The sequence below is a fragment of the Scyliorhinus canicula genome, chromosome 9, assembly GCF_902713615.1.
Source record: "Scyliorhinus canicula chromosome 9, sScyCan1.1, whole genome shotgun sequence".
Classification (NCBI taxonomy): Eukaryota; Metazoa; Chordata; class Chondrichthyes; order Carcharhiniformes; family Scyliorhinidae; genus Scyliorhinus; species Scyliorhinus canicula.
This window is the reverse complement of record NC_052154.1, coordinates 105,034,394-105,047,705: the sequence shown is the minus strand read 5'-3', so window position 1 is coordinate 105,047,705 and position 13,312 is coordinate 105,034,394. Positions and strand designations below refer to the sequence as shown.

Here is a 13,312-nt window from a genome sequence, read left to right as displayed (position 1 = left end):
AAACCTACTGTCTTTGTTTAAAAGGGTCTTTGACTTATGGATGCTGTTAGGAAAGTTATTAAGGGTTATCTATAGAGTATTGTGTCTGTGTGGATTATTGGTGTTGGTAGATGATAAACTGTTTACTGTGTGTTTATAAAATGTTAACTGGATTCACAGAATAAACATTGTTTTGTTTTAAAAATACTTAAGGTCTCTGTTGCTTAACACCTGGAAAGTGGACCCATGTGCTCCCCATAACCAAAAAAGTTGTGGGTCAGGTGAACTCCATCAGATACTTTGATGTTATCTAAACCAGTGTTCTTCAAACTTTTTTTCCGGGGTCCCATTTTTACCAACCAGCAAACCTTTGGGTCCCTACCCGGCCAACCTTCGGGACCCAACTGGCCGACCTTCGCGACCCACGCCAGCCGACCTGAGCGACCCACCATTTTCTCTTATCTTGTTTGCTGCTGATAAAAATGGAGGAAATGGTTTTTGGTCTCTTTGGCCCTCGTACACGCTCCTCCAATGGAACCGGTTGGCTGAAGGTGAATCCTTCTGGTGTCGGAAAGTATGGAGTCTCCATCTGTCCAAAGTTCTGCATTTCTTCTGTAAAATTTTATTAAATAAACCACCCACGAACTTGTAAAAAAAAAATAAAATGAATAAAATAAATTAATAAAAAAACGGTTACAGAGGAACAGTACACAGATGAGCATGGAAATACCATTGTGAAAAAGGTAATGCAAGAATGAGTATGACTAATCATGATTTGCATTCCTTTTATTCTCATATATATGGAGACAGGAACATTACACACATAAACTACTTCATTGCACCTTTTAAAATTACTCCAGGTAATCAAGGAACAATGAAGTGAAATGATAAATTGTGCATGCATAAGTGAGCTATTAAGCTGAGACCGTTTAAAAAAAATAGCGCCCGTACACGCATGCGCGCCCGATCATGGTTACGCATGCGCATAGTTTTGCGCATGCATGCCAATGATCGTACGCGCATGCGCAATGCTGCTGAATTTTTATGTACATGTTCGTGGCCATTTTAAAGGCCGCTTGCAGCCAGCGTTATGAAAAGCCGGCTGCTGCGCGGGGATTTGCGCGATCGGTCGCGCCCCGGACAACGGCTCCGCGACCCTCCCGACACCCACCCGTGACCCACTCACGGGCCCCCGACTTTGAAGAACACTGCTCTAAACCCTGGCCCATAATAAATTGGGGGCTTGTGGGGTAAAAGTCTATCTTTCGTGATTGGATTGGCTTAGTGAACTTAGTGAGGGGTGAGCATATTTGTGTTTGCTTTTCAGGTGTGGTATTCCAGTTTAAGTAGGGAGTGTGCTGTGGACAATGGCTCTTTCAATGGCTCGGATGTTTTTGGGAGTGGAGAAGGTCACACGCAGTACCATACGAACAGAGACGAAAAAAAGGCTTTTCGGTTTGGCAAAAACATTGCAGTTAACATTACTGACAGCATATGAAAAGAAGAGGTATTTACGGCGGTAGCTGAGCATTTAAAATTGCCTGAGATACGGTCAGACTCATTAGAAATGGCAGAAATTCGGTTACAGATTAAGCAATTTGAATATGAAAATTAAGCAACTTGAATACAAAATGAGGGAAAAAGAAAGAGAAAAAGAGAGAGAAGAAAGAAAAAAGAAAGAATACCCTGAGCAGAACAACAAGAAAGAGAAAGGGAAATACAGGTCAGGGAAAAAGAAGAAGCGAGTCAGTTTAAACTTCAGAAAATGACCATGAAACATGACAGTCAGTTAAAATTGGCGAATGTAAAGAGAAATGTACAGTTTGAGGATAGTGATAAAGAGCGTCATAGTCGAAGGCTTGGTGGGGATCTATTTAAATATGTCCAAGCATTGCCAAGGTCTGATAAAAAGGAGGTAGAAGCTATTTCCATTTCATTTGAGAAGGTAGCTAAACAAATTAAATGGCCACAGGGTATACTGATTCAAACAAAGTTAGTAGGTAGAGCTAGTGAAGTGTTTGCTATCAGAGAAGGTCTGGACGATGCAAGAGGAGGTGAAAAAATCCATCTTAGGTGCACATGAATTAGTGCCTGAAGGTTTAGAAATTTAAGGAAAGAACCTGGTCAAACATACATGGAGTTTGAAAGGATCAAACAGAGTAATTTTGATCAGTGGATAAGGCTTTGAAAATAGACCAAACGTATGAAGCTCTCAGAGAAATTATACTTTTGGAGGAGTTTAAAAATTCAATTCCTGATGTAGTGAGAACTCATGTGGAAGAGCAGAGGTTGAAAACTGCGAGATTAGCAGCAGAAATGGCAGAGGGAGCTTTAGGTATTTGGATATCAGATGGCGCGGGAGTAGGAGCAGCTACATAAGCTGAATTTGGCTCGGTTAGTGGAGCAGATGAATGGGGACTTTAGAAGGTGGGATATGCTCCCGCTGTCACTGGCGGGGAGGGTGCAGATGGGAAAGATGACGGTTCTCTCGAGGTTTTTTGTTTATTTTTCAGTGCTTGCCTATTTTTATCCCCAAGGCTTTCTTTAAGAGGGTGAATGCAGTGATCTCAAGGTTTGTGTGGCCGGGTAAAACCCTGCGGGCAAAGCAGGTGCTGTTGGAGCGGGGTGGATGGGAGTGGGGGCTGGCCCTGCCGAATTTCAGAAACTACTACTGGGCGGCAAACATAGCAATGGTTAGGAAGTGGGAGGGATCAGTATGAGAGCGGGTGGTGGCGACCTCATATAGGGGCACATGTTTAGGGGCTCTGGTAACAGCACCTCTGCTGTTATCGCAGGCTCGGTACTCCACAAGCCCGGTGGTAGTGGTGGCCTTGAGACTGTGGGGACAGTGGTGGAAGCACATGGTAGTGGAGGGTGCATCGGTGTGGACACCTATTTGTGGCAAACGCTGGTTTGCACCTGGGGGGCTGGATGGGGAGTTTCAGAGGTGGCAACGAGCGGGAATCGCGTGGTTTGGAGACCTGTTTGTTGACGGCAGCTTTCTGTGCTTGGAGGATTTGGAGGAGGGGTTTGAGCTGCCCTGGGGGATGGGTTCCGATACCTGCAGGCGAGGGACTTTGTGCAGTGGCAGGTCTCGACCTTTCCGTACCTACCGACCCAGGATCGAAAACGGGGCTGGGGGAGGGGATGGTCTCGGAAATTTATAAAGAACTCATGCAATGGGAGGGAACCTGAGTAGGGATAAGCGTCCTCGCCGTGTGCCAGGCTTACTCTGATACAATTCAAGGTGGTTCACAGGGCAAATATGACTACGGCCATATGAGCAGGTTCTTTGAAGGGGTGGAGGATATGTGTGGGTGGTGCGCGGGAGGGCCTGCAAATCATGTCCACATATTTTGGGCATCTCCGAAACATAGGGGATTTTGGCAAGGATTTGCTGTGTCACGTCCACGGTATTGGAGGTACGGATGGTTCCGAGTCCAGAGGTGGAGATTTTTGGTGTGTCACAAGACCAGGGAGTCCAGTGGGCGAGAGAGACTGATGTTTTGGCCTTTGCCTCCCTGATAGCCCAGAGATGGAACTTATGCGTGGAGGGACTCAGAACCCCCAAAATCAGGGGTTTGGGTAAGTGATGTGGCCGGGTTTCTCAGACTGGAGAAGATCAAATTTGCCCTGAGGGGATCGACATTAGGGTTTGCTCGGAGGTGGCAACCGTTTATTGACATCTTTGGGGAAAATCAAGCTGTCAGCAGTTATAATATGGGTGGGGAGGAGGGGTGGGGGGGGGGGTGGTTAGAGGGCGGAGGGAGGAGGGAGGTATGGGGGGGATGGTTGAAGTGAGAAACACTGATTGGGGAAGGGGGATTGGGGAATTGTGTATGTAAGCCACATTGGCTGGGTTTGGTTGTTGGTTGGGTGGGTGTTATTTGTTTTGTTGATTGTTCCTCTTGAAAACTGTTGTTAAAATTATTTTTGCCTCAATAAAATAATTTTAAAAAAAATTGTCTTATGTGAAGCACCTTGGCCGGAATTCTCTGAGCCTTCGCCGGCTCGGAGAATCGGCGTTGACGTCGAGACGGCCCGCGACGCCGGGACACGATTCTTCGGTGACCGGAGAATCGCTGCCAGCTGCTGTCGATTCTCCGCGGTCGAATGGCTGAGTTCCGCCGGCATGGTTCTCCCCGAGGGAACTCAGACCCGTGGCTGTGGTGGCTGGTCTTGTGCTGGGGCGGGTGGATTAGACTCCGGTGGGGGGCCTCCACAACGGCCAGGCCCGCGATCGGGGGCTACCGATCGGCTGGCACACGTGATCCGGGGGCACTACCCTCTTCCACGCCAGTCCGCTGTGTGGCTCCGCCATGTTGCGCGGCGCAAGCGGCCGTCTCTCGCATGCGCAGAACCGTGGCCGACCGCTGCGCACATGCGCGGACCCGCGGCGAGCAGTGCAGGGCTGCTTACGGCAGCTGGGGCAGCGCAGAGCACTCCAGCGCCATGCTGGTCCCCTGTGGGCAACAGAATCGATGGGCCAAGAGGCCCATTGACTAGTGTTTACGCCGGCGTCAACACTTAGCCGTGTTTTCAGAGAATCCCGGCCCTTGTACTTTAGAAGTGCTATATAAATGCAAGATATTGTTGTAGTCCAGTGGATTTATTATTTGTTTGTCTGTGGAGATTGAAGCAGTTTTATGAAGTGGATGCTGCACGATCTTCTGGCCAATACCGAGCCCTGGACTAGCATCCCAGTGAGATCAACGAACCCTTGGCCCTTGATGTTCCAATGTCCATCACTTTTAGCTGAGGCTGTTTATCTCATTAATCACCAGCTCTGTTAATGAAGTCAGCTCTGAGACAGGAAAATGATCAGGCAAAAAGACCAATTAGATTACAGACATGAATACTGGATAGGCACATTTTTAATGAGTGAATAAATAAATATGGATTATTTTTTGTTTTTAGATATGCTGAAAGAGAAAAGGACCGACTTCAGTGAATTGGACATAGGTAGCAGTATTATGGAAATTAACAAACATCTTGGTAAGGAAACAATTGACTTAAAGAGTTTGAGTTCAGATGAACTGTTTTATGTTTTTGTGGTGACTTAAAACATTTTTTCATGAACATGTGAATAAATGTTGTTCACTCAATGCAGAAAGAAATAAGATTTTAAATATTCTAGGTGATAAAGTTATTGGTCAATGTATTAAAAAAAAAAAAATCCGTTTCATGCTGCATGAAGAATTGGAGTTCATTGTTATATGGAATCTCCATATTGATTGTGCATAAAAGATAGGTTTCAGTGACCTGACAAATATACATAATGAAGTCAGATAAATCCTTTCTTATCCTCATTTAACCCTAGACTAAGAAATGCTCTGGGAATTTTTACCTTCTGTTGTCGTTCGAAGTATTATTTGATGCTTGAAACCACTTCCAAACTGTCTTACATTGAACCACGTTTACGGTGTTGGTCAAAATTACTTTTGTTTAACAAACTTTGTTTTAGCTTTCTCTCAGGCAGCTGTTTGAGTGAGTTAACTCTTTCCTACCAAATCAAATTCATTGGACAACAAGCATATTATTTGGCTACTAGTTACAACTTAATGTTAAAGTTGTGTAGATAGACACTTGACAGACATGCATAAGAGCAATCAGAAATTCTATCTAGAAGTCCCATAGCAAATCACTAATAGACTGAAGTACTTAATAAAATGACTGCAATTCAGTGTATTGCTATTAATCAATGTCATTGAATCCTGAGCATTAACGATAACAATGTTTTGAGATGGAAGTTATGAATTGGTGAGACTATTTTAAGAATCAATTCTCAGGGCAGCACGGTGGCACAGTGGTTAGCATTGCTGCCTCACGGCGCCGAGGTCCCAGGTTCGACCCCGGCTCTGGGTCACTGCCTGTGTGGAGTTTGCACATTCTCCCCATGTGTGCGTGGGTTTTGCCCCCACAACCCAAAGATGTGCCAGGTAGGTGGATTGGCCACGCTAAATTTCCCCTTAATTCTCAGGTAGCCAACAAATTGGCACTGTTGTGTTAAATGCACCATGTGTGCATTTAACAAAGTTCAGAATTTACATGACGCCATATCCAGGAGCAATGTCGCTGAGCCAATATTCTCCCTTCCTGGGTGTAAAGGCACGCACCAATGATTTTCCCTTAAGCAACAGGGCTTTCTGTTCCTTTAATTCTGACTGAACCTATCTAATGCATGAGTGAGACATTATTACAAAGTGACCAAGATTGGGAAAGTAATATTCCAGGGTACATGACATTTCGAAAAGACATACAGAATGAAAAAGGAGGAGGAGGAATATGGACTAATTGAGGGGGTTGGAGCAGTACTCTGGCGGGAGTAGTCGGGTGTTCGGAAGTGTGGGTGAGCCTCCTGGGAGGTTGGTGTGGGTCTGTAAAATGGTTACCCGTAAGGTAGATGCGGCTTAACTTCTACAATTTTCTGGGTAACCATGCAACCCGGAAACATTCAAAGTTTAGATTTAAATCACATTTTCAGTTTGTTCCCAGTGCAAGGCAATTGCCCATCAGAAATTTACACTTCCCAGGTCATTGCTGAGCAAATCTGCCTGGGAATGCCCTGGGGGTGGTAGTGGTGGTACATGGCACATGTAGTTTCCCAGCATGTCTTTAGGGTAACTCCCAGTTCCACTATACTGGTGCTCAAAGGTTATGGCCCTTGAATTTCCAGTAGAGTGATAAATCGAGCAAAAGGTAAACCTGTGCAAACTGGTAGATGAGATTGTTTGAAGAGATGTGATACTATCTGCAGTCTATAATTCTAAGAGTTAACTGCAGAAAATTAAATTGAACCTAAGTGATTTGTTCATGTAAAATGGTTACCTTACTATTTCTCACTCTCAATCTCTAAAATTCAAAGAGTAAGAGGCGCAATTATCCGAACCCTGCCAGGTCGTAAATCCCGCCCCGACCCCGCCTGCGATATTCTCCGGCTCTCCAAAAATCCCGTCTACATGAATCGCGCCGCAATGGGACTCGGGGCCGCCCCAATTCTCCGGGCCGGATGGGCTGAAGCCCCGCCAACATGACCACGGGTCATGCCGGCGTAAATCGAACCAGTTGTGCTGGTTGACGCCAGTCAGTGCGGAGGTAGAGTTCGGCGTGAGGCGGCTGCCGGAGAAGGTACGGCACAGCCGCGGAGCGGAGGGGTGGCAAGAGCCGTTGGAGTGTGCGGGGAGGGGGAAGGGAGAGGGGCTGGTGAGGGGGGGAGGGGACGGGGTTGGGGGGGGGGAGAAGAAGGAGTGGGGTGTTGGGGAGAAGGAGGGAGTGGGGCTTGGTGAGGGGGGTGCGGGGATGGCGAGTGATGAGGATGCGTGGGGGGGCGGGGTGTCTGCCTGGTCAGGTGCCAGCTGGGCAACAGTCGCGACCATGCAGCCCAAGACACCTGGCTGTGGGGGGGGGGGGGGGGGGGGGTGGGGTGGTATGTGCAATGATGATATTTCCTCTATCCCACCCCCACCCCCTGTAGGCCGTTATTTGGTCATGACCCAGCGCTGTTGGCTGCTGTGGCGGGAGCCGCACTTCTACATGTTGCCCTGGGGGAGCAGGAGGGTGCCAGGGAGGCTGCCGCAGAGGAGCGTGCTGCAGGGAGGCAGGTGTCAGCCGCCCAGACTGGAGGGCCGCTGGCCCGACAGGACAAGGAGGAGGAGGAAGAGGTGGTGGTGGTGCCACGGAGACGCCCGATGAGGCCCCGTGTGTACCGGCCCCGCTCGTCATACCAGGACCTCACGGACCGGGCATGCAGGAGGCGACTCAGGATGAGCCGGGAAACCGCCGCCCATATCTGCCATCTGATGGCACACCTGGCACCGCGTGGCACTGGGGGAGGGCACCCTCTCCCCATGCCCGTCAAGGTTACGGTGGCCCAGGTTATGGTGGCCCTGAACATTTATGGTACAAGGTCATTCCAGTCGCCGAGTGGGGACCTGTCCGGCATCGGTGCACCGGTGCATCCGTGCAATGACAGACGCACCGTTTGCCATTGCGGACCGCTATATTCAGTTCCCTGTGGATCGCGCCCACCAGGATGCCCGGGCAATGGGATTCGCTGCTGTGGCCAGGGTGCCCATGGTCCAGGGGGCGATCGATGGGATGCACGTTGCCATGCGGCCACCTGCGGATAACAGGGCCGTGTTCACGAATAGGAAGGGGACCGTCTCCATGAACACTCAGGTGGTCTGTGACCACCGCATGAGGATCCTACACTTCTGCACCCAGTCTGACCCATTCGTATTGGCGCACTCTTTCATCCCCACCATGTTTGAGGCCCCCCCCCCGCTGGGGCTGGTTGCTGGGCGACGGGTTATCCGTTGCAGTCGTGGCTGATGACGCCTATACGGAGGCCACAGACTGACACGGAGAACCGCAATAACGATGCCCATGCAGCGACTAGGGGTGTGACAGGGAGGTGCTTTGGGCTGCTGAAGATGTGCTTCAGGTTCCTGGACCGCTCTGGAGGAGCCCTCCAGTACCCGTCAAATAGGGTCGGCTGCATCGTTGTGGTCTGCTGCATCCTGCATCCATAGCCCAGCAGAGGGGTGATGTGCTGCAGGCAGAGGAGGGAGAGGAGCAGCAAGACGAGGCGTAGACCTCTGCAGATGAGGCTGGGGGAATTTCAGGACAGATGAGTTGGGCGTGGACGAGGGGCTGCCCATCGTTACCGGCTGGGCCAGCGGGCACGGGACAGGCTGATAGCCGCCCGGTTCACGGACTAGGGGGGCTTGGGAATCGCCGAGTATGGGCACAGACTGCACACTACGGCACCAGCCTACCACCCTCACCCACCCATCACCAACCACCCTCACACCCACCCAACACCAAACACCCTCACCCCACCCACACAACACCAACCACCCTCACGGCACCCGCATGCACATCACCCCCCCCCATTGCACATCCACCTGCGGCACAATGGACCAGGCTCTCACGGTTGCCAGTGGAAGCATGTTTATTGCAGGCGATGGAGGATGATGACAACCACATCTGCGATGAGTTCTGGGCTCTATATCGTTGGACAATGTCTGAACCATGGCCACAGTACCACCTGGACCGATCCTGTATGCGGCAGTAACACTGCAGCGCACGATCCCGTCGTATGCCCAGGGGGATGGCGAGGGCAACCCGGGGGGAGGGGGGGGCACACTCACCTGAGGCTGGCGTTCTATCACCCCTCACACACACACTGGCGCTCACCTCACACCACCCCCCGCAAGCATTGGACAGAGCACAAAGGCAGCTTCTGTAGGTGTGAAAGTGATTTTAATGACAAACAGTTCATACAGGTGCCCTAGCCCCTATAACAAATCTGTACCCTTCATCCGTGCCAACTTACTCAGTGTCTAATTTTCTGGCCTTATGTCCAGTTGGTTCCCCAGATGGTACAGCAGAACTGGAGGTGGACTCCTGTGATTCCTGCCCTGTGACTAGGGACCCCTTTGCGGCCGTTTCCTGGGGCGGCCCGGCCAAAATGGGCCAGGCCACGACTCGGGCGACTGGGATGGCGAGCTACCAGCCTGTCCTGCCCATTGACCACCATGTGTCCTGGGTGCGTGCCTCCTGTATTTGGGTCTCGTGGGTTCTTGTGTCCCGTGCGTCAGTGTCCTAGGTCACCGCACTCACACTAGAGTAAGGTAACCCAGGGCGAGGTGCGCCTGGTGCTCCGGGTCTGTCCCTGGCTCGTGGGCGCCTGGGCACTTCCTGGGAGCATCGAATGCCTGATGGGCCGGGTCTGTCCCTGGCTAATGGGCGCCCGCGCACATCCTGGGGGCGTTGTGTGCCTGACGGGCTGGGACTGTCCCTGTCTCGTGACCGCCCTGGAACGTCCTGGGTGCGGTTGGCATCCGCGGAGATGGGTGGGTCGACGTTTCATCCTGCAATACACAACACAGCATGCATGGTTAGACACGCAGATGGGAGATCGGGGAAAGGGAGATATTGGGAAAGGGGGCACATGGGGAAGGGGGGTATATGGGGGAAGGGGGGGCAGGCAGTGGGGGGTCTCACTTGGTGGTGCGCCCCGGGGACCTCTGCATCCGCAACCTGCCGGTCCTCGGGTCCGCCTGCAAGGTCCAGGGCCCTCTCTCCATGAATGGTGAGTGGTCGCAGGTCGGGGTCCTCTCACGCTCCCGGTTGTGTGAGCGCGCTTCTGCTGTGGGAGGGTGGGACGGTGGCAGGGATAAAGGGCAACAGTGTTAGCCAGAGATATACATGCGGACCAGCGGTTGTGTGTCCGCAGGCAAAGGTTCACAACCCATCCTGGCAATGCAGCCTGCATGGATGGGTGCAGCCATGTCAGTTGCACCTAGGGCTGTGCCACCCATCGGGTTTGGGGGGGTGTACCCACCCTGGCTGCCCTGACAAGGTAATTGACCTTCTTGTGGCACTGGACGGCTGTTTTTGCTGTTATGGCCACGGCGCTGACGGCCTCTGCCACCTCCCTCCACAGGCACCGCCTGAGGCGTGATGCGACCCGGCGGCTGTATCCCTCCTCTGCTCCACTCGATGTCCCGCTCCTGGAACCTTGGCGTTGCGCGGTGGCCAGCCATTTTGCCGGGTCTCCGGGAGGGGGCCATCTTTTGTGCTGTGATGCCGTGCGTGTCCGTGACGACTGACGCCGTCGTGAGTGGCATCACGCCGCTGTTAGCCCATTCCCAACTGGAGAATTCGCAATGTTCCGGGTAGCCCGACGCCAGAGTGTTGCGTGCCGTTTTGGCCGCCAGGGTCGGGCCATTGCACCGATTCCCGGAGAATCCGGCCCAAGATCTATCCGATTGTGACAAAAGTCGAAATCTATTTCCATCCATTTGACAATTGCTGCAGTCATTTTATTTACATCGAGAGTGCTAATGGGAATCGCCAGAGAGAACATAAGGTGTGAAAGGCCAAACAGAAGAGAAATTAACATCAGAGGGTAAACTGTCATTCTGTTTACATCAAGATGATAATTACTGCCGTCATTCTATTTACATCAAGATGATAATTACTGCAGTCATTCTATTTACATCAAGATGATAATTATTGCAGTCATTCTATTTACATCAAGATGATAATTACTGCAGTCAATCTAATTGCATCAAGATGATAATTACTGCAGTCATTCTATTTACATCAAGATGATAATTATTGCAGTCATTCTATTTATATCAAATGATAATTACTGCAGTCAATCTAATTGCATCAAGATGATAATTACTGCAGTCATTCTATTTATATCAAGATGATAATTACTGCAGCATTTTATTTACATCAGGATGATAATTACTGCAGTCATTCTATTTACATCAAGATGATAATTACTGCAGTCATTCTATTTACATCAAGATGATAATTCCTGCCGTCATTCCATTTATATGAAGATCATAAGTACTGCAGTCATTCTATTTACATCGAGATGATAATTACTGCAGTCATTCTAATTATATGAAGATGATAATTACTGCAGTCATTCTATTTACATCAAGATGATAATTACTGCAGTCATTCTATTTACATCAAGATGATAATTACTGCAGTCATTCTATTTACATCAAGATGATAATTACTGTAATTCTATTTAAATCAAGATGATAATTACTGCAGTCATTCTATTTACATCAAGATGATAATTACTGTAATCATTCTATTTACATCAAGATGATAATTACTGCAGTCATTCTATTTATATCAAGAAGATAATTATATTTACATCAAGATATTAATTACTGCAGTCATTCTATTTACATCAAGATGATAATTACTGCAGTCATTCTATTAACATCGAGATGATAATTACTGCAGTCATTCTATTTACATCAACAAGATAATTATATTTACATCAACAAGATAATTATATTTACATCAAGATGATAATTACTGCAGTCATTCTATTTACATCAAGAAGATAATTATATTTACATCAAGATGATAATTACTGCAGTCATTCTATTTACATCAAGATGTTAATTACTGCAGTCATTCTATTTATATCAAGAAGATAATTATATTTACATCAAGAGGATAATTACTGCAGTCATTCTATTTAAATCAAGATGATAATTACTGCAGTCATTCTATTTATATCAAGAAGATAATTATATTTATATCAAGATGATAATTACTGCAGTCATTCTATTTACATCAAGATGATAATTGCTGCAGTCATTCTATTTATATCAAGAAGATAATTATATTTACATCAAGATGATAATTACTGCAGTCATTCTATTTACATCAAGATGATAATTTCTGCAGTCATTCTATTTACATCAATATGATAATTACTGCAGGCATTCTATTTACATCAAGATGATAATTACTGCAATCATTCTATTTACATCAAGATGATAATTACTGCAGGCATTCTATTTACATCGAGATGGTAATTACTGTAATTCTATTTAAATCAAGATGATAATTACTGCAGTCATTCTATTTACATCAAGATGATAATTACTGCAGTCATTCTATTTACATCAAGATGATAATTACTGCAGTCATTCTATTTACATCGAGATGATAATTACTGCAGTCATTCTATTTACATCAACAAGATAATTATATTTACATCAAGATGATAATTACTGCAGTCATTCTATTTACATCAAGAAGATAATTATATTTACATCAAGATGATAATTACTGCAGTCATTCTATTTACATCAAGATGTTAATTACTGCAGTCATTCTATTTATATCAAGAAGATAATTATATTTACATCAAGATGATAATTACTGCAGTCATTCTATTTACATCAAGATGATAATTACTGCAGTCATTCTATTTATATCAAGAAGATAATTATATTTACATCAAGATGATAATTACTGCAGTCATTCTATTTACATCAAGATGATAATTACTGCAGTCATTCTATTTGTATCAAGAAGATAATTATATTTACATCAAGATGATAATTACTGCAGTCATTCTATTTACATCAAGATGATAATTTCTGCAGTCATTCTATTTACATCAATATGACAATTACTGCAGGCATTCTATTTACATCGAGATGATAATTTCTGCCGTCATTCTATTTACATCAAGATGATAATTATTGCAGTTATTCTATTTATATGAAGATGATAATTTCTGCAATCATTCTATTTACATCAAGATGATAATTACTGCAGTCATTCTATTTACATCCAGATGATAATTCCTGCAGTTTTTCTATTTACATCAAGATGATAATTACTGCAGTCATTCTGTTCATTTCGAGATGATAATTACTGCAGTCATTCTATTTACATCGAGATGATAATTACTGCAGTCATTCTATTTACATCGAGATGATAATTACTGCAGTCATTCTGTTCATTTCGAGATGATAATTACTGCAGTCATTCT

The 13,312-nt window shown here is 46.9% G+C and overlaps 1 protein-coding gene across 1 annotated transcript in view; it reads left to right on the top strand.

Annotated features, from left to right (window-relative positions):
* The window catches only part of LOC119970933 (low choriolytic enzyme-like), a 104,309-nt gene that overhangs the window by 41,286 nt on the left and 49,711 nt on the right, over nt 1–13,312 (top strand). Inside the window, exon 4 of the mRNA XM_038806043.1 lies at nt 4,897–4,974. Coding sequence (XP_038661971.1) covers nt 4,897–4,974 — 78 coding nt within the window. The remainder of the gene's footprint in view (nt 1–4,896; nt 4,975–13,312) is intronic.